This window comes from Thamnophis elegans, chromosome 5, assembly GCF_009769535.1.
Source record: "Thamnophis elegans isolate rThaEle1 chromosome 5, rThaEle1.pri, whole genome shotgun sequence".
NCBI lineage: Eukaryota > Metazoa > Chordata > Lepidosauria > Squamata > Colubridae > Thamnophis > Thamnophis elegans.
The window spans coordinates 63,034,373-63,055,418 of NC_045545.1; the positions used below are offsets into that span (position 1 = coordinate 63,034,373).

At 37.5% G+C, this 21,046-nt stretch overlaps 1 protein-coding gene across 1 annotated transcript; it reads right to left on the minus strand.

The window, feature by feature from the left end:
* Window positions 1–1,011: 1,011 nt before the first annotated feature.
* Window positions 1,012–20,863, minus strand: SYT2 (synaptotagmin 2). The gene is given in 12 exon segments (XM_032218769.1): window positions 1,012–1,227; window positions 1,230–1,281; window positions 3,677–3,810; window positions 6,678–6,795; window positions 7,389–7,556; window positions 9,865–10,032; window positions 11,448–11,523; window positions 11,525–11,568; window positions 18,697–18,857; window positions 20,658–20,750; window positions 20,753–20,839; window positions 20,842–20,863. Coding segments are annotated over 12 exon segments (1,275 nt in total). The 3' UTR covers window positions 1,012–1,075.
* Between the last annotated feature and the right edge of the window lie 183 nt (window positions 20,864–21,046).

A 21,046-nucleotide genomic window follows, 5' to 3' on the forward strand; every position in this document is an offset into this window, starting at 1 on the left:
AATCAATCTGCAACACTCAACAGATTTAGTCTATTGTGGTTTTAAAAAAAGAATGGCGGGGTAACAAGGAATGATAGCAAATGTTTGCAATTCAAGCCAGGCCTATCATTTTTATCTGATTTACAAAGCTGCCTGAGAACATTTGACATAGCTTTTTTTCTGATGCATCTAAGCTTGGCACTGCTACCAATAAGATGACTATCTTATAAAGAGTGAAATGTTCACATAAATTGATAGCTTGTGAAGCCTAGAATAAATATCCCATGATGTTTGGCTTTTTTTCCCCAAGAAAAAGAACATTTTGCACTCTGCCTTCCACAGAAGCATTTGTAGATTTCATGCTCCAATGATCTTCTGGTACCACTCCATTGTTCGAATTAAGAGCAAAACATTCAAGGTTAACAGAAGACCCACCATGTTAGATAGCTAATACAGGGCAATTATCATTTGGCAACTTGTATGTCTCAAACCATAGTCCTCTCATTACAGAGAATTAATCCACCAGTCAGCCACATCTTCAGAGATGTCCCAGTGCCAATATTGCTTTTCCTGAATATTCCTGATAGATGGCTCATGGCCAAACCTCACTGAATTCCGTTTTTTTCAGGAGTGCCTTTTCATACACCTTGCTTCCTTTCCCCTCCCCCCCAAAGCAAGCACAGTGTATCTCATCATCTCACATTTTCAGGCTCTGGTATCATCCTGTAGCACAAGGTCTCATTTAAGGAGGAAACTCCCAAAACAAGCAAAGCAAAGCTGTTTTGTGCTGTTATTTGTGGTGGTCTCAGAAAGACCCAAGTAAAAAGCTTGCTGTACACTTGAAGAGAATAACACAGAGAGATGGTGAACATGCAGCAAACCAATACTTGGAAGAATATGAAAAGAAGGAACCACCATGCTTTTAAACCACTTCCTCCTGGATACTCTTGAGTTCACCTGGATTCCTTTGCAGCCATCAAAGAAAGAGTGTTGCAGCTTAAAGAAGAGAACAAAAACTAAATGTTGCCTAACTGAGGTATTGATAGCTCTGGATCACTTTGAATGTTCATTAGGTGATGTTGGAAAATGGAGCTGCCTATTTGTTTTTCCCAAGAGCTGCATCCACCTCTTCTTCAGGTTTCAAGGAGTGCCATTGGGCAATGGGGCGGCGAGGGTTGGCGAGCATGTCAGACCAGTGCCTGAGCTCAGTGCCTGAGGAATTGTTGCCAACAAAGACTTTTCCAATGGCTCATTCTTTCCCAACTTGTCGTAATCCAGGACAGTAATTACAACTTGCACTTTCTGGAGAGAAGCAAGAAAACAGAGATCGTTAGTAAGACCAAATTAACAGAAGAACAGAGTTGGAAGGAACCTTAGTAAAGGTAAAGGTTCCCTTTGAACATATGTACTAGTTGTTCCCGACTCTAGGGGGCGATGGTCATCTCCATTTCCAAGCCAAGAGCCAGCACTGTCTGAAGATGTCTCCATGGTCATGTAGCTGGTATGACAAATGCCGAAGGCACATAGAACACTGTACCTTCCCACCAAAGGTGGTTCTTATTTTTCTACTTGCATTTTACATGCTTTTGACCTGTTACTTGTTCCTGCTAGAAGCTGGAACAAGTAACGGGAGCTCACTCTGTTATGCAGCACTAGGGATTTGAACTGTTGAACTTTAGACCAACAAGCTCAGTGTCTTAGCCACTCAGCCTCCGCCTCCCTCGGAAGGGACCTGGAAGCCTTCTAGTCCAAGCCCGTGCTCAACTAGACTTTATACCATTTCAGACAAATGATTGTCTCTTAAAATCTCCAGTGATGGAGCACTTGTAATTCTGAAGGCAAGCCATTGCACTGATTAATTGTTCTGTTAGGAAATTTCTCCTTCTTTTCTAGGTTGTTTCTCTCCTCTCTAGGTTGTTTTTAATTCATTGTGTCTTGCCTGCCTTCAGGAGCTTTGGAGAATAGATTGACAACCCCCCCCCCCCCTGTTCTTTGTGGCAGCCCTTTAAATATTGGAACACTGCTATTATGTCATCCCTACTTCTTTTCATTAAAATAGACATACCCAATTCCTGCAACCATTCTTCATATGTTTTAGCCTTTGGTCGCCTAATCATCTTTATTCTCTGCACTATTCTAGAATCTCAATATCTTTTTTATATAGACCAAAACTGGATGCATATTCTAAATGTGGTCTTACCAAAGCAATATAGATCACACTTCATGTGATCTTGATTCTATCCCTTTATTAATTCTGCTTAGGACTGTGTTGGCTTTTTCGGCAAGCTGCCAGCACACTGCTAGTACTAAGATCTATGAGATAATTCACGGGCAAAGAGGAGAGATCTTGAAAATATACTTGAGTATTTTTCTCAGTTGTAGCTGGTGCTGGAAAACATGTGTTTGTTCATCCAGTTTTTTTACATGAATTGATGCTGCTTTATTTCTGTTGCTGTTTATCCTGGTTTTAATATTTTAATCTGTTGGTTTAATGTTATCATTCTAGTCATTTGCTCTGATTTTATATTTAATCTTATTTTGTACCTCACACTAGAGTTATGACTACAATAAAAGTGAATAATACATGTTATAGTTCATTACTAAATTAATAAAATTAAATATTTAGAGCATTCGGAAAATCTCCAATGAGAAGATTTAAGTAGAAAGAATTCTTCATGTAAATATCATTTCTAGCTGAAGCTAGGCTAATGTTTCTCCAAAGAGAAAAGAAATACTATTTTCATGATAAAGCTAGGTTCCGTTACATGCTGATTTTGCAACTTCAGATTTAAATACAAGAGGAACAACTACACAGTGTGTGTGTGTGTGTGTGTGGTGTGTGTGTGTGTGTGTGTGTGAGAGAGAGAGAGAGAGAGAGAGAGAGAGAGAGAGAGAGAGAAAGTGGGGGAGAGAAATGTATTGTACGAATTGTTAATATGATTGACAACATCAGCAAAATGTTTGGCTAAGGGCTTCAATAGCTAGCCAACTAATCAGCTTCCTTGCCTGCCTACCTCTGCTTTATAAAAACTTAAGCCTTCACAATGTAAGTCCTCTGTATTTGGTAAGACTATTAATTCTCCAGATTCCCAACCAGCATGACCACAAACCTGAATGTAACCAAGTGGATGCAATATACAGTTTCCCTTCCTTGGTCCCAGTGCAGTAGAGACTTCAGAAAGATACATAAATTAAACTTATATCTTTACAATATTTCTGTCCTAATGAGCTCCACAAAAGATCTGTCTGATACAACAGAATATTTATAAGGATCAGTGGATTCATGTTCAACTCTTCCCTGCTCCTTCCGGAAAAGTTCCCTGTACAACCTTATTGTAAGTAAACTTTTATTAAAGGGGCATACAAGTAAAAGAATTAAAGAGAAAGGGAATCAAGAAGTGCTCCAAACACACATCCTCTAGATATGTCAGATTACACCATCTCCATCCAGCATGGTCAACTGATGTCATAGCCATGATGATAAGTTACTCAAGATACTGGGGAGACACCAACTGCATTTGAACCCATTTCCCTTCCAAGGTTCAACCATCATTGGTGGGCAACTGCCTGTGTCAGATTATGGACCTGCCTCTTGTGCTTTGTGAAGCAGTGGGAGACAATGGAGAAATATGTCAACTCAATGTTTTCTTGGAGCTGCCTGCATCATCCCACACCCTCAAATGAGAAACATGAGAACCTGTATTTGCTCAAAGGGAATCTCAAAGCTGAAAGATTCATTGAAATAAGGGTTCAGGGTCTTCTTCTTGACTGTAGTCTTCTTCTTCTTAAGCCTTTTGCCATTCTGCAGCAGATGAATTTTCACATAAGGATCTGAAACATAAGAATATACAATCATAACTAGATAAATACATAGACAAGCCACTCAAAAATATAAACAAAACCTGAAGAACAGGATATCCAGAAATTATATATCAGATACAAAGTGAACGAAAGGACAATTTCCCGTTCTCCAAATATTTGAACCAAAGGTTACTCTATGAAACCGAATTGTTCAAGAATCAGAATAGAGAAAATATTTTTTTAATAGGATATGTTATTGGACTTCAGAATTTGCTACCACAAGATGTAATGCTTTTGCAAGTCAGTTTGGCTGAACCAACCAACCAAGGTTGAACCAATTCATGGAAGTCATGGATATTCATGGCTGTTAACCTTGATGGCAGAATGACTGCCTATGAAGCCTTCTGCAGGGACACTTGTTGTGTAGTTAGTTTGTTAATGGGAGAAAAGATTACTGGAGTAGATGGATCAGAGTTTTGATCTAGGAGGGCGCTGCTTCTGTTCTTATGTTTTCTGCAAGATCCTGATATAGTTTTTCCATCAAGGCTTCAGTACATTTGCACTGTTCTCTAGGTTTTCAACTTGTTCTCTAGATTTCCAGGAAGTCCTATTTATTTATTTGTTTATTGATTTAGCCTATTTACTGATGCTGTTACTTAGTTTGGGTAATGTAATGTCTGCAAGAAAACAACCAAGAGAGTGGCTTGCACCAGTTCCTTCTTTCCCCCCAGTTTTTTGCCTTGCTTTAGTCCAGGGTAGTGTTTTATTTCTTTCCTACTTTGTCAGAACTTTGCTTTCATTCTTTTCAAAACAGTCTTTCTACTTAAAAATCTTTTCCTTTTATCTTTCTTTGCATGAATACTGGAAAGCAGAAAAGAAATCATGTAAACTTTATTAACGTGAATTTTTAAATCACCGAAGACAAAAGGTTCCATTGCTTCTTCCAAACCCATAATTGCAATAACCTCTAAGAATCCAGATAGTGAGTCACCAGACCACACACAGCTTAAATATGTTTTTATTTTATGTTTGGATAATTATTCAAGTTTGAGATCAGAAGAAAAGTTATATAGCAGCTATCAGAATTCAGTATAGAGCAGCACTTTTCCTTATGTTATTTTTTAAAATAGATGTAGAAAAACAGTCCATTTTCCTTAAAGGTACCAAAGGGATTTCAGTGGTCTGAGATTAAGGCCATGTGATTCATAGAAAGGCTATAGAGGACAGGGTGTTCAAGGACTGTACATTGTATGGACAATGTTTTTGAGTCACCATTCAATAGGTTCAGGAAAAGAGCCTCAGGTTTGTTCTTATATTCAGAGCCAGCCTGTGTGTACTTAGTTGCCAAACATCTGAAGTGAGCTTTCCCTGCATATTCTATCATTTAAAACTATGGTTTTGCTGAGAGTTACTTCTACTTGATTATGAGAGCTCTGCCTTGATGATGCAATAGTAACTTTGCATGTTCAAAAAGGAGAAAGTAATCTTACAACTCCATGTTTTATTCCTGAAATAGGAATGAGCACTATGAGAAGAGCTCATATCTGACAGCCTTTAACTAGAAGCAATTTTCCAATACTTGAAGGACTGTCAACAAGGAAGAGGGTGTGGATGATGTTGAAGGGTAGAACAAGAACCAGTGGACAGATCACATAGGGAGTCCACATTTGAAATTACGAGGAATTTTTTTGACCTTGATAACTATTAAGAGAAGTGGAACAATTTGTCCTTGACATTGTGGGCACTCCAGGACTATAGGTTTGCAAGCAAATGTTGGACAACTATTTGTCTGAGATGGTATAAAGTTTCTTGTTCCAGTGGAGGCATTGGACCAGAAAACCCATGAGTCTATGAGTAAAATGCATTCTATTGGGATTTGCATTTTAAAATATTCAGAAGTTACAGCAGGTTGACTGGTATTTTATGTTTTTTAAGTATTTTAGATGGTATCTTATGATACCTACACAGACACTTCTATACTGATTGCCAATTCCTTACCAAGCATGATTTAATATATTTGTATTTATTTTAAAGTCATCAATGGCTTAAAGTTTGACTATCTAAAAGACTACCTCCATACTATGAAACTGTTGATGGTTAAGATTTATAAGACATCTTCTGAAAATGTCTATCTGAGGCCCATCTTTGTGGCATACTAATTTGATGTATTTGCAAGCTATCAAATGTACATTTGGCTATCAAATGTATATTTGTTCTATGTTCTCCCAGCTTTTAAAAGCTGGTCTGATCAGAATGATTTTAAAAATAGATAATACTGTATATGCAGCTAAGGGTTGGCATATTACACTGTTGGTGTTCTCCAAGTTGGGTTTGGCTTCCAGATGTTTCATTAACACATTAACTTTACTATTGTAAGAATTTTGGAGAAATGAAGTTTATTGGTTGGCAGGGGTTGTATCTGCTTCTATCGTGCCCTCTCTGAATGTGCTTGGATTCTTTCTCTTGTTGAAAAAAATTACAATAAGAAACTGGAGGAGTAATTTAAAATACAAATTGACAAGAAACCCCAGTGGTACTGCTATCTTCCCTTCCCATTCAGCCTTTTGCCCACATTCCTTGTATACCTTAGAATCTAGCTGCTATTCATAGATATTCTCTGGCAAGCACATGCGCTGATGACTGTTTCCATGTCAAAAAATTAAAGAAGCTTTGAACTCAAAGATTTTGCAAAAGAAAGTAAGCATATTATCTAGTCTACAAACATACACAGACAAATGCTAGATAGCAAATAGTACTTGAGGTTTTTGTATCTCTGCTGCTCTCTAATGGTCTTTTTGACTACAGAATGCGCGAAGGAGAACCATTTGTTTGTATTGACAGATATCTGAATAGCTCAGAGGACATATCTAGTGGGTATGTTGTTGATCTTCACTCACCAGAAAGTCCTCCAACATCCATCTTTTTCAAATTCTTGGCCTCCAGTATGCAGACAGTCAATTTCCCAGCAGTGGGTACATATCGTAATGAGATGCAGATGTCTCCCAATTTCTCTGGCTGTTGAGGGAAATTGGGAAAACAATGAACTCAAAGCTCCTACTGTGTCTCGAATTATCTGTGCCTATGATAGAAAGAAATTATTTGTAATGTGTTTTTGAGGCAGTTTTTATATGTGGGCGGCCAGCAGTCTACTGTTGATTCTGTTACTCTACCTTTGGCTGGAAAAGTGAATCTCCTTGTGCCAAGTGCGTAGGATACAACCAGATTACTTAGTTTCCCAGAAGTGCCCTAGAAACAGATGGCTTTTTAGATTACCTTATCATAATCACTGCTTGTCCTTGATCACACTGATTGGGGCTAATGGAAGCTGTAGCACAAACATATTATATGAAGTTGTTAGTTTTGGAGGACAATTTCCCCTACAAAGTAGATGCAGTGGCTATACATGTAGGGATTAAGTATGGTTCAACTGCCCAAGCATGGGGAGTTCTAGCTAGCAGGGATTTTTGCTTCTAAATTTGGTTATCTGTAACTCTTTTCCCAAGACCACGAGACTGTCACAAACTTTACCATCTCTAGGTTCTTTGTAGAGAAGGTTAAATCTACATTTCACAACTGAAGCTCAAACAGCAAGTGGAGAAAACACTTACCTCCTCTTTTTCTGCACTCTCTAGGTCCCTCCATTCTTCAATGGGTTGTCCTAAGTCCACAGTATTCATGGGTACCTTGACTTCCCCAATGATATCATGCTTAGAAAATCGGTCAAAGTCATAGATGGCCATCACCAAAGTCTTCCCACCAAGCTCTTGGTACGGAATCTGTTACAACAAAGTCAAGAACCTTTTTCAGTAATTTAGCATTTCTGTGGAGCCGTGGTGACCCAGTGGTTAAAATGCAGTACTGCAGGCTAACTCATCGTTCACTCCAGGAGTTCAATTCTAAATGGCTCAAGGTTGACTCAGCCTTCCCTCCTTCCAAGGTCGGTAAAATGAAGACCCAGATTGTTGGAGGCAATATGCTGACTCTGAAAACCTTTTTAGCAAGGGCTGTAAAGCACTATGAAGCAGTATATAACTCTAAGTGCTATTGCTATTTCTACCATTTGAAAAGAAACATTGATAAACCTTTTAGAAAGGTCTTGTGTAGCCATAATCTATCTTGGGTGCAAAAAACCTGCATCTCCACTACATGACAACAAAGAAATAGAGAAGAGACTACTACTTCATTAGCTGCCTAATTTCAAGAAATTTGATTAATGCCCTTGCAAAAGAGGAAGAAAACAATGAAAGCAATGTACAAATGCCTGGAGAATTACAAAGAGTTTTGGCGTTTCTAAACTGACATTCGCATTCTGATTCCAGGATTAAAAATGGTCAGCCACTTTTGTACCAAGGAAAGAACAACTTTTCAAAAAGTAGAAGCAAGTGGTTTTGGCTCTCTTGCTTTAATTTTGAATATATTCACTATTATGAAATAATGGTGTCCTGAAGTACTTATTCATTAGTTTTAGGTGGAAATTCCCTTTTAGAGTACCATTCAAGAAGTAATCAACTTTTAAGATTTCAAGGGCATCACATTACCTTTCAAGATAAACTAGTACAGAGTTTCCCTTCCTTTTTAGTACTCTTTAAAGAGGAACAGGGTTTTTTTGTACTAATACAAGCCATCTCCCTGCATCTAAAAGCCTTAGAAAAAGGACCAGATCTTTGCGTAGAAAGATCTTTGGCTTGACGTTAGCTTGTTTTGCCTCAAATTATTTCTATTTTGCCCTTGTTTTTAATTTGTTGTTTTAAATAATAGATTGTCTCCAAAATATTTTGAATTTTAAAAGAAGAAAGCATTATGATTAAAATTTAGTTACTAATTAAAAATAAAACCACTCCACTAGTATGTTGAGTAAATATGAGAATCAGCTTAATAAAATGCACTCAAAATTTGCAATACAAGATGAGAAGAATGCATAAACTACTTAATATCTGGATTTTAAAAACTCCATTTATTCCCTATAATCAAAAAAAGCCTTGTAGCTGTTAATGAATGGTCTAAAGACAGACATTCATATTAAACTATAGAAAAAATGGACCTGCCCACTTTCTGTTTAGCAGAAAGTCATAATGACATAATATTGCTTATATTCTCACATGTTTACTGCATGAAATGTCAAAGGAGTATTTATTTCAATAAAGGTTCAGACATAATACATATTCAACTGTTTGATGAAGTAATAGAGGAATCCTTGCTTCTAAGGCAAAGTGAAGGTTCTGGGCACTTGGAGTTAGGCAGTCAGGCAGGTCTTCTAGTCTAATCGGGCTTTTGAGCACATGCGCTCAAATAAGACCTCCCCCCAAAATAAGACCTCCCCTAAAATATTGCAACACAGCAGCAACCATGAGATGATCACGCTCACTGCTTCCAGAGCCTCAAAAATTATAAGACCTCCCTGAAAATAAGACCAAGTTCTAATTTCGGGAGTTAAAAGAAAATAAGACCCTATCTTATTTTTGGGTAAACATGATAGCTACCTTTTTCTCCCACATCACTAACTAGAGGAGAACAGTATTTTTCAAAGGTAAAGGCTGAAGAGATTTCAGTGTTGACTTTGACAAATATTATATCCACCTTTATATTATGTTCATATTCAAAAAGATTGGCATATAGAATTTAGAGGACATCTAAACCACTTTGTCAAGACAAATACACTAACCAAGATATATTGGCATATACCATATAATTGATAGCACGATGCGTAAAATTTATTCATAGTGCTACTACCATCTATTTCCTAAGACATAATTGCTAGAGTCACGTATTGTTTAGATAACCTTTCCAGTACCCTGGCAGTGCTGAGCCCTGTCAGCCATTTTGATTCTTGCTATTAAAATTTCAGTCAGCCTTCTTACTTTTTTCTCAATTATGTTTCAATACTATTTCTCATTTACTGGTAGGCTGTTATAGGAATACTGTCTTCTATTGCTTAATATGGTCTCAAGTGTTAGTTTTGCCATCTTCAGTTCCATTTGCGGTGAGGCAGGGTATTGATCACAGATGTATACAAATTATTATGAAGGCAAAATAGCTAGGCCAACATACTAACCATGCAAAGACCATCCAGGTTAGAAATCTTACCTTAAAGACAAAAGTTTCATTATAGGTTGGATTGAGGGTCTTCTTTTGTACTTTGGTCTCATACTTCTTCTTTTTGTCTGGAAGTAGGAAGACTTTGACATAAGGATCAGATGTACCTCCCATATCCAATGCTGGCAGTTCAGCTGCTTGGAGGATTCCAACAGTCAGCTGTTTGAGAAAGAAAGAAAAAAAGGGCTTGAAATTGCATGTTCCAATCAAAGTGGGAAACAATCTGATTTAGTCCTTCTATCGTTAATGTACAACTCACTTATATTATTATCTGGTTCCTAATCCTCCTTTCTGTTATTGGGGGGAAGGGGATGGAGCTGTTAATGCTACATTGAACTTCATTTGAAGAAATGCATATGATTAATGATTAGGCACAAATAGAAAATTTATTCTAATATCTTATGATTTGTGAAAATTGCAGTTTAGAAATATTCAGGTAAGCCATTCAACTGGTTTATCAAGAATTCCTAGGAATTTGCCTTCTAGATAGAGAAATGTCATCAAGTATTTCTTTCATGATATTATGATCACTGCACTATCAAAAGTGTATATACTCAATCCTTAAAAAAAAAGAAAAATAGAATTTGAAATAGAATAAAAACAATAAATTAAACATTGTGGCAATCTGATGCTTACATTCAGCACTGAGCTATTTATCTGCTAAGACAAGAAGATGTAGAACCTTAGTAACACTTTATGTATGATGGATATTTTTCACAGGTAACTGCATAAAAGTTGTCAGCACACCCCAGGAGTTTACCTAATAAGGAAGTCTTAAAATGGACTTACTATTCTTGTAATGAAAACATTATAGAAAGACATGGCTAAAGTTTCTATATCATAAAACCCAAAGGGGTAAATATACTATGTTCACTTATACCTATATTCGTACATCCTGGTATATTTTGAAAATCTTCTTCCACTACTGCTGTTGGCAACATGTCAAAATCCCAAGGAGCATGTTGTTAATTTTTGTGACACCAGGTGGTAAAATATGGAAACCCATATTTTTAAAATACAAGAATCAACCAGTTTGCCCCATATTATTCTGTTGGTCTATATTCAGAAACTGTGTTTTCATGCAAGGTAAGTCAATGGAGAGTTTACAATAAAGTCCAAAGTTCTTATACTAGGTATCTCATACCATCTGCCACAGACCTTGAACATCTACCAACAAGCCAAAAAACCTCTGAAGAGGTGCCACTTCCCAAATGGGGATCTGCAGATGATCAAGGGGCCTGAAGAAATCAGAAGAGCTGATTTGGAATTTGGAAATTGCCACTCTGAAAACAGCTTGGCTTCCAGTACTCAAAGAAAGAACTTATAGCTTAATGCTTTAAATCAAGATTTCTGTGCACCACTTTTCTCTGGGTTTCCATACTCCTTCACACCATCAGGTTGACTCCTGCATTATTCGAGCTATTTTCAGGCAGGTCTAGAGCTACCCAAGGCCTGGCAGCAATTCCAAATCTATTTTTCTTAAGAATTTTTAAACTTCAGTTCTCATTATCACTCTCAGCGAAGAAAGTTAGAATGTAATGTCTCTTGTTTATATTTATTAATGTGTATATTACCTGGTTAGCCTGGAAATCATAATCTAAGGAGAACTGCAATTTGCCCAGATTCTCTGGTTCTTTTTCCTCTTCCTCTTCCTTCCTCATCACCATCTCCATCATCATCATCATCCTGTTTGTTCTAAAAAAGAAATAGGAGCACATGTTTCAATAAAGAATGCCTATACATCAAGAGCCTCGTTTCACATACAGGCACACACATACATACCCAATATCTTATGTTAGTATAGAAACTCAGATTTACCGTAGGAATAGGAGCATGGATTTCCAGGCCCAATGAAAAGAGGAGGGGAAATTGAGTTTCTTCATAATTTTAATTAACAAGACTAACATGCAACTTTTTTTATTCCTCTTACACATCTCAAATGCGCAGAGAATCTATCTGTTCTTTGTTGATAGATTTAGTGAAGGATACAGCTTGAATACTTCAATAATTTTTTTAAAGAAGGCAAACATTATCTTGCATATAATTGACACTAAAATTCTTATCTAATCAGGAGTTGTGAATTCTACAATTTTTCAGGGAAAGCATTGCCACAGTGGTATTAGTGTAATTCTGCTTTCTCCTTTCTAGCAGCTACTACATGTTTTAGTGGGTAATTTTCTGGATTCCTCAGCCAACATGGTTAAATGTATCCATATCGTGGAAGAAATCAGGCTTGTGTAACAGCTACTGTATGCTAGCAAATGACACCAATCTCCAATGAGAAATCTATGGGAAATGGAGTAGCCAAGGCAGACAAAGCAGCTTAAATATGCACTGTCCATAAAGAAATTCATTGAAGGGATTGCCAAATAAATGAAAATCTTAAATAGCGCCAATGATTTCTTTCTCACTTAACTTTAAAAAAAGATTCAAATACTCACACATGCATATGCATGCAGATTATCCAAGGCACACATTCATTACTCTTTCCAAGACTTCTAAATCACATTTTATTAAATTTGGCTAAATGAGTACTCATGTCTGTCCTCAATACGGTAGTGTTTCCAGAACATCTCACAAGCATGTGCAAGCCAATAATGCTAGATAACTCTTTCAGCATTTTACTTGTCATACCTAGACCTTCATAGTGTTACTGAGAAGCCTTTTTGGTGCTTCCTCCATGAACTCAACTCATGCAGAGCTTAAATGAGCTATACAGGTAACACAATAAAATATTCTGTCTATTTCAGTTAGTGAACCTTGTATTTGGATTGAACTTCATTCTGATTCACTAATTATAAATTTTCTTAACCAGAAATTAAAAGATTTTTTTTTTAAATTCTCAGTTACAGCATAACTTCAAGTTTATCATTTATACTAAGTCTAACTATGGAATGTGGGCTCACTGTGGACTAATTCCCATAAACCCTCTTCCCTTGTCCCTTTTGTGCCTCAAAGGGAATTGACATTTGAATAGGACCTACCATGTGTTGACATCCAGGTTAGTCAGAAAAGATGGAGACAGAACAACACAGAACAATGACAAAGAGAGCACAGAGAAGGAAGAGAAGGGCATTATAGACACAAAAGCTTTACAAATTATCAACATCACAAGTGCTCCTGAGAAACTGCAGATTCCACACCTTCCAAAGTGCATTATAAAAAGGATGGGTGTCCCAGACAGAATAAGCGAACAAAATATTAAATTCTAATATTTTCTAATTTCCCAAAGAAACTGGATGAAAACAGAACTTCTATTGCAAAACTATTTACTTGTAAAAGCAAGTGTAAAGCCCTCAACAAGGAGCATGATATAAATACATAAGTAGATCTCCATTATGCTTTTGCTTCAAAACTGGGGGAGATCATTTTCAAAAGTTTATTTACCAAAGTATGTGTTTTGGCTTAAGGCACATCATTATTTTTTTGCACTCAGTTTCATTTAATCCAATCAAAGAAACAAAAGTTAGCATTTTATATCAGTCAATTTTATCTTCCATATTTAATGGTAAATAGCACTAAAAAAGAAAGAAAATTGAAGGTAATTAGTAGACCTGTGTTTCTCTGGAACCCAAAAACAAAAAGAGAGAGAGCGAGAGAGAGCACAGAAATACATAAGGGAGCAGAGAAATAGAGACAGAGAAAACACAGCCAATTAGTAACTCAAGGATGACCTCTCCTGTGACTAGAAAGGCCCTTTTTAAGGAAGAACAATGAAAAATAAACTGCAAAGAAAAGACACACAGCTGTTACAATGATCTAGCTAAGTGAGATTCTACACTTCCAGAGGTTAGAGAGGAGAAAAGCTCTCTCTACTTTCTTTTGCTATTGGCAGTCTTCCTTGACAGAAATTGGAGTAAAACAGTCATATAAATTAGCCAAGGAAACCTTTTGTTTGTCCCTACAGTTTGTCACTTCTTCCATTTGTGCATGGATGGGCTAACAGACCAGGAGACATCTGGGGAAATCATATACTGTACCAAAATCTGTTCTCACTACGACTGGAGGGCCTCATTGAAAATCCTTCTATAATTTAGTTGCCTTTTCATAGTCATCCTGACCAGAGTTCCTGTTTTCTTTAAAAAATATGTCTGAAGGTTGTAAATCTCAATCCCTGATACATCTAGATATCCCATATTAACAACCACAACTATTTTCTATCTTAAATATTGGATGTTGAAATCAATATGAATAACGCAGTAATGAAAAGAACTGGGAAGCCCAATTTAATAGATTTTAGTATTATTTCATAAACCCATGATGGCGAACCTATGGCACGCATGACGAAAGTGGCACACAGAGCCACCTCTCCAGCCACGCCAGCCATTGCCCATTGCTCTTCTGGGTTCTGGTGTGCACGCGCACACAGGAGCGCCAGAAACTGGAAGACCAGGTGACCAACGCGCATGTGCACTCCGGAAACCAGAAGCTCAGTTTCCCAACGTGTGCATGCACTCTTCCAGTTTCCAGGGCTCCCCCGTGCACACATGCACGCACTCCCATTTTGGCACTTGGGGCCAAAAAGGTTCGCCAACCCTGTCATAAACTGTAGATCGCCTAAATGTTGACTGTTTTAATTTGGAACATGCTCAGTTCATAGAGACAGAGGTCCTGGATATAAAAGCCTTCAGTCCTTTGACTTTTAATGGGAAAAATTGTAAACAAAGCAACCAGATGGTTTCTGTTCTTGGGAAGCTGGGTTAAATCCAATTCAGTCATGTGTTGTCTTCTCTGTTGGACAGCTTGCCATTGTCTCAGGCACTGTAGATACCTGAAGTCAAAGCTGGGTCCACAACATGTAAAGAATTCAGTCCACCACTAATCCTTATGCCTTTTATGCCATATTAGTTCATTAGTAATTAGAGATGTGATTCATAACACTAACTTTTCATACATCTTCTGGGGCCTTCTGCAATTCTTCAGGGAATTTACGACTACCTATTCTCGTATGCCTGTAAAAACATACACCCACAATATGATTAGGCCAGAGAAAAAGATTCAGGTTATTGGGATCTGCAAATATCTGAAAACTGTCATGGAGAAAATGGAACAGACTTGCTCTTTATTGCTCTAGAGAGCAGAACTAAAAATAGCAGTTGGAAATAGTACAGGAAATATTTTCCAGCATAAGAAAATGGCCTTGGCAAATGGTAGACTCTGCCAAGGGAGTTGCAACTATATTTTTAAATTGCAGATATGTACTGTATATTGAGCAGTAGGCTTGATAAGATGATCTCTAATATATCTCTTAAGTCTGTGATCCTAAATCAGTGGTTCCCAACATGGTGCCCACAACTCACAGCGGGGCAATTTGATTTTTAACGGGGAGCAATTTGAACCTTGTTTAAACCAAGTTAATGGCCTTTTAGGCTTCCTCTGCATGATTAGAGCTTACTTTTTGAGTAAAGTAAGAAATATATGTGACGGGAGGGGGGATCAGGATTTTAGAGATGCTTAGGTGGAGCATGGCCAAAAAAAGTTGGGAACCAAGAATGACTAATAAATGACTTCCTGCTCTCATCAACCCTAAGCTCAATCTTAAATTATATGATCAATGTTCAATGTGAGACAAGATGGGAAATTAGGGTCCATTTGCAGTTACATTTCTTTATTAAAATGAAGTTAGTATTTTTTTATGGTTTGGTAAGAAAACTAATTCATATCTCAACACTGAGGAAACTCTTTGTAGAGAGAATCCAGCTGAAAACTGGCTACAACAGGGCAATTTAAATGATGAAAAAGACTGGAGATGTGCATCCTTAGAGTATGTCATGGAAAATGTATTTATTTATTAGATTTATATGCTGCCCATCTCTGTCCAGAGTCAAGCAACTCCGATTACTGACTGATTAAGATTGAGTGATGGATCAGAAAATGTTTCTCCACATTAGTGAAGCAAAGTATCCCAATATGAAAGAAGAAGCCATCACCATTCATAGCCTGATGTTTGTCAAGATTAATTGGTAATGCGATTTGCTGCTCAGCTAGTTTGATTTATGCTTACAAAACAGGTATTATAACCCTGAATTATAAAATAATGGAATTACTGAGATGGTAGCTTCAAATGGGATACTACATAAGAAATTTTTATGAGCTGAGATTTATAGATGGTCCTTGACAAATTGCTTCCTGAGACCATCCTTGCACAAATCCTCTTGTGCTTTTTGTGAGTGATAATTTTCCATCTGTGTTATCGCAAGGGGCTAAAATGGAATCATAGCTCTAATAGGGAAAAGGGTGTAGGTTATAAATAAGACTAACAGAAGCACCTGTCAAACTCATCTCAGTGTTGGGGATACATTAATAACAATGTCCTCAATCTCTTTGCTTTATATGTAAATATTAGGCAGAATTCTATAGGCTATAGGCCCCAAAGCATACTGGTTAGATGAGTTAGACACCAAAGCACTGCAGTCTCCAATAGGAAGGGGTGAAAAGAATATTTGCCTGTTTCTATTTTCCTATTTTTATTTTGCTATGTTTAGAAAGCTGGAAGATATAGCCAAGAATATATCCAGAAAATACATACCATCTACATAATAGCGTGCTTGCGTCCAACAAAATATTGAATAACTCTATTCAGGCATTCTTAAAACTCAAGCACTCTCAGGTAAGAATCCAAGATAAGCTCCATTGCTGCCAATGTCATACAAATAATAAGTCTACTTATATTGCACATTGAGAAAAAAAATATGCCACAAAATACCTTAGCATTTTCAACTGTTTCTGCCACGGGCTTCATCATGAGCCAGACAGGGTCTTTATTCACATGGATGCAAAGTTCCACATATTGCATGCACAATTGTTTTCTCTTCCAGCTAATCATGCTTAATAGGCAATTATCTACAAAAGTGGGGAGAGTTCTGGAATTCGGAATGCCTGAATATAGCTAATGTTGGATGTGCTTCTGATAACTGATAGTTTTCTAAATTTATCATATTTATAATTTCCTAACACACTGTTTACAGTGTGTGATGTGCCTAATTATTCTACCTTTTCTTTGGTCCCTTTGAGTCAATGCTGACTCTTAGAGACTGCCTGGTCAAGTCTCTTTTGGCAAGAATTTCAGAAGTGGTTTATCATACCTCCTTCCTAGGGCTGAGACAAATTGACTGTCCATATCACCCAGCTAGCTTGTGCCTAAGGTGGGACTAGATCTCCCAGTTTCTAGCCTGGTGCCTTAATGATTATACCAAACTGGTTCTCTAATTATATCGTTATAACCATTCTAATTTCAGCAGAAAAAAAGCTCAGACTATCTCTGTCTCCCGGATTTCTATAGGGCTACTTTCCCCAATGGTTCTGTTGAGAGGTGTTGAATTGTGAGAATTCCCCAGATATTCTCTGATGAAAACATCCTCTTAGCATCACCACATTTCCACAGAGTCACTATTCAGTAGTCAGAATGATGATGCTTTTCTTGACGTGGATATTCTGAGTCTCTCCTTATTAAGAGTGCTGCCAAATGAAAACCTACTTTTAAAAGAATTTGTGTTGGTACATCTTTTGCCTACATGATACTTAATGCTGGCTTGATTCCTTGGGTATCAGTTCAACCACCACCTCAATTTTGCCTGAAATGTTAAGGGGGACTCATGAGCAGTTGAGGAACCAAAACACAAACTGGCTGAAAGCTCAATTGTTGTGAATAGCCTCAAGGTGACAGTGCTTGATATTGCAAGCACAAAAGAATCTATTTCAATACTACTGTTTTTTTGTTTGTGTGATAGTCTATATCCTATATTTCCTTTAATACCTGGAGCAGTGTTTCTCAACCTTGGAGACTTTAAGTCCTGTGGACTTCAACTCCCAGAATTCCCCAGCCATTAAAGTCGCCAAGGTTGAGAAACACTGACCTAGAGAAACTACTATATTGCATTCCAAATTTACATAGAAAAGTTATTTTTTGCATAGCAGGAACTGAGTTCTTTCTTATGCTTTCTAACATGCTAAGAAATATAATGTTTTTTGAAATTCTGAGGCAAAGGAAAAAAAAACAAAGTTAGAAACACCTAGAAACATCCTTGGTTAATTTAGGGGGGAAAATAAAATATATGCAAAAAAAGATTAAAAGCCACTCCATTGCTTCTAAAATTATAATTGGTTGCTTGTAAAATGTTTGGCAAATATGTATACCTTATATTAATTCTGTGTTATATTTAAGACTTGTATATCACTTACTGTATTTTGGGATTCAGATAGTTAATACATTTTATAAATTTATAAATAACTAATCATAAGAAATGTTGATATATACAATTAAGAACTCTAGGTTTCCGACAATAAATATTTCTAAATATTTGTTACAAATGGAATTAGAAGCTCCTAGTTTCTATGGAAGGAAATGTATCCTTACTTTTGGTTTATAGAACTGACTGCCAAAATTATAATAACAATAAAATGTTTGTGCTAAAATAAAAGAATAAAGTAAAATTAAATGCAATTACAATACTTTTTACAAAAAACCTTCAGAAAACAAGAGGGAGCAAAGGTTAGGATTTGCATTTTGTCACCTGAAACAGTGACTCTCAGTCTCATTTTCTGAATTCCTCACCTGAAATAGTATCATGATCTTCTACCTCTTTTGATTTTTTTAAAGAGTAACCAAGTAATCATAGTTTTGAGACAAACTTTTCTATCCTTCCTGTTCTAATTTATTTCTGGTTTGGTATATTTTCTAAAAAAGAGCAATTTGTTTGCTTGTTTGCTCTCTTGTATTTATGGCCACTCTAGATAAGCCCACCAGAAACATGAGCACTTTTCCCCCCATATCTTATATAATTGCAGTTTTCCAACTGGTCTTCATCCAATGATATATTTCACCTGGCCTTTCATATCTTTCATGTTCATAGCATTTTTCATCCCCTTTTTGTCCTTCTTGTTCTTCTTCTTCTTGCAACAGCATTTCTTGCAGATGCAAAAACAGCAGGTCAGCAGCAACAATCCAGCAACGACAGCAATGGCAATCAGGGCCCATGGTGGCACTGTGAAATATAGGCAGAATATGGGGAAAGGGGTAGCAGGAAGTGCTAGAGGTTTATATTACATGCACAGCATGCAGATGCCATTTCTAAGGTTGTGCACATCCTTTTAAGGAAAAGTTTAAAAGCCACACCCCGTATGGCCAAGTCACAACCATTTCTGCCCATGGCTGTGACTTCAAATGCAAGGAGAGGTGGCAGAGGAAGATTCTGAAGCAACTCCTCTGAGCCTTCCAGACCAGCGGTCAGCAACTGGTGGTCCGTGAGAAAATTTTGATGGTCCACAAAAAATTATTTGTATTTTTTTATATTGTACTAAATCAGGGTTCTTCAAACTACAGCCCCTGGGCCGAATATGTGCAATGAATGTTGTGTTGCTGCAGAGTCTTCCCTCCGGGTCTTTTTGTGTGGGTCAGAGGTGGGGAGAAATTCCAACTTGGGGGTCTGCTTCAGCCTTCTGGTGCGGGTCTTTGGGCGAAGACTGGAGGGAAGTGCTGCTGGTGGCAAAGAGCCAGAGAGCCTTGTTTCAGTGGGACTGGCTGGCCATCTCACCCCACTGAGCCTCCAGTACCTGGCTTTACACTCTCTCAGGTCTTCCTCTGCTTGGAAAGCCTTGCTCATAGTCTTTAGTGAGGTGCTTCTGCTGAGCCTCCTTCTCGGTCAGATCCAATTTGAACTGAGTCAGCTCTTTTGCCAACTCTTTCCTGTGGACGCTGCTTAGCTCCAACAACTGCTTTCTATTGGGGCCCTTCTATTGGAGCCTGAGCGGGCGAAGAGTGGCTGGGAGGGGAGAGGTGAATAGAGGCCAGTGAAGCACCCCTCGATATGAGTGACATCGAATCACATGACCACCTAGACATGCCCTCCATCCAGCCTTTGGGCAGATCATATTAGTGGTCGGTGGGATTTAAATTATGAATTTAGTGGTCCTGAGGTCCGAAAGGTTGGTGACCCCTGTTCCAGAGGATGGAGCTGCCTCAGGTGCCTGGGACAGGCCCTTTTCAGAGTGCTTCTCCTCATGTTTTGAGTGCCCAACTTATTTTTTAATAGCATTTCTTGTTTATGTTTATGTTATGTTTATGTATTTAGGATCCCCTACACAACTTAGATCAAAACATTACAAGCAACTATTGCAAACATATTTAAAGAAGCAAATAATACAATACAATAGCCAAGTAAATTGGGTTCATTATTTAAGTGCAGAATCAATCTCTTTCTAAAACTTACAAGCTATCATCACTGCTGCAAGACCAAACACAGTGAAGTTGGAAAGCGATTCCATAAATTAGGTTATTGTGACCCACTCAGGTATTTCTGAATGTCGGCACTCAAATGGCTGATCCTTTGGATCATCTATTTCCAATTCAGAACTTTTCCCAATGTAGAACATTTTCCCTCTTCGATTTTCTATAAACAGAGTCATCCCTCCAGGTGACTTGCTAATTAAGTCAGTATGTTTGCAACAAATTACTCTACATTACCTCATTTTGAAATTACCATTAAATTAACATAGTCTTTTCTAGTAAGTCCTTTCTTGTGTTTTTTTTTTTCCTATCTCTTCATTAAGTGAAAAAAGACTCAGGCCACCTTCTACTTTTCTCAAGAAACGTCCTTAAGTAGTTTGGTCTCTTAATTCAATAAATAATTGTATTTTTTGCAATTGATAATAAAAGGGGAAGGAGGGTGGGTGGACATCTAACCTTTGCATTCTACAGATATGCAAAATGTTAGAAAAGGCAAGGATGGAACAATTAGGCCCGGAACTATGTTGACACCAGATACATCCAAATAAGATCATGTTACTTACAAGGTATACTTTTATTTCATTCATAAACTTTTCTTTTAACTTTGCAAAAGTATCCTCCGTACTCTCCACTGGGCCTGAATTCTGCGTGCATTTTCATGGGAGATTCCTGATGCTACTGTAGCGGTAGGAGGTACTGGAGTACCTGTAGTAACAGCTATTATGGGTTCAGGTTTGGGATGTTTTTGAAGAGGTTCCAAGTCATCTTGGCTGCTATTTAGGCACCCTGAAAACCACAGAGACATTACATAGTTCAGCCCAGACTTTTCCTAGAATATTTCATTTAGTACTGACAGTAATATTATGCATAATATACAAGGTTAATATTTTGCTTTTCCAAGTAATTTACATACCTGAGGTTATTATATTTATATTTGCACTGGTATCT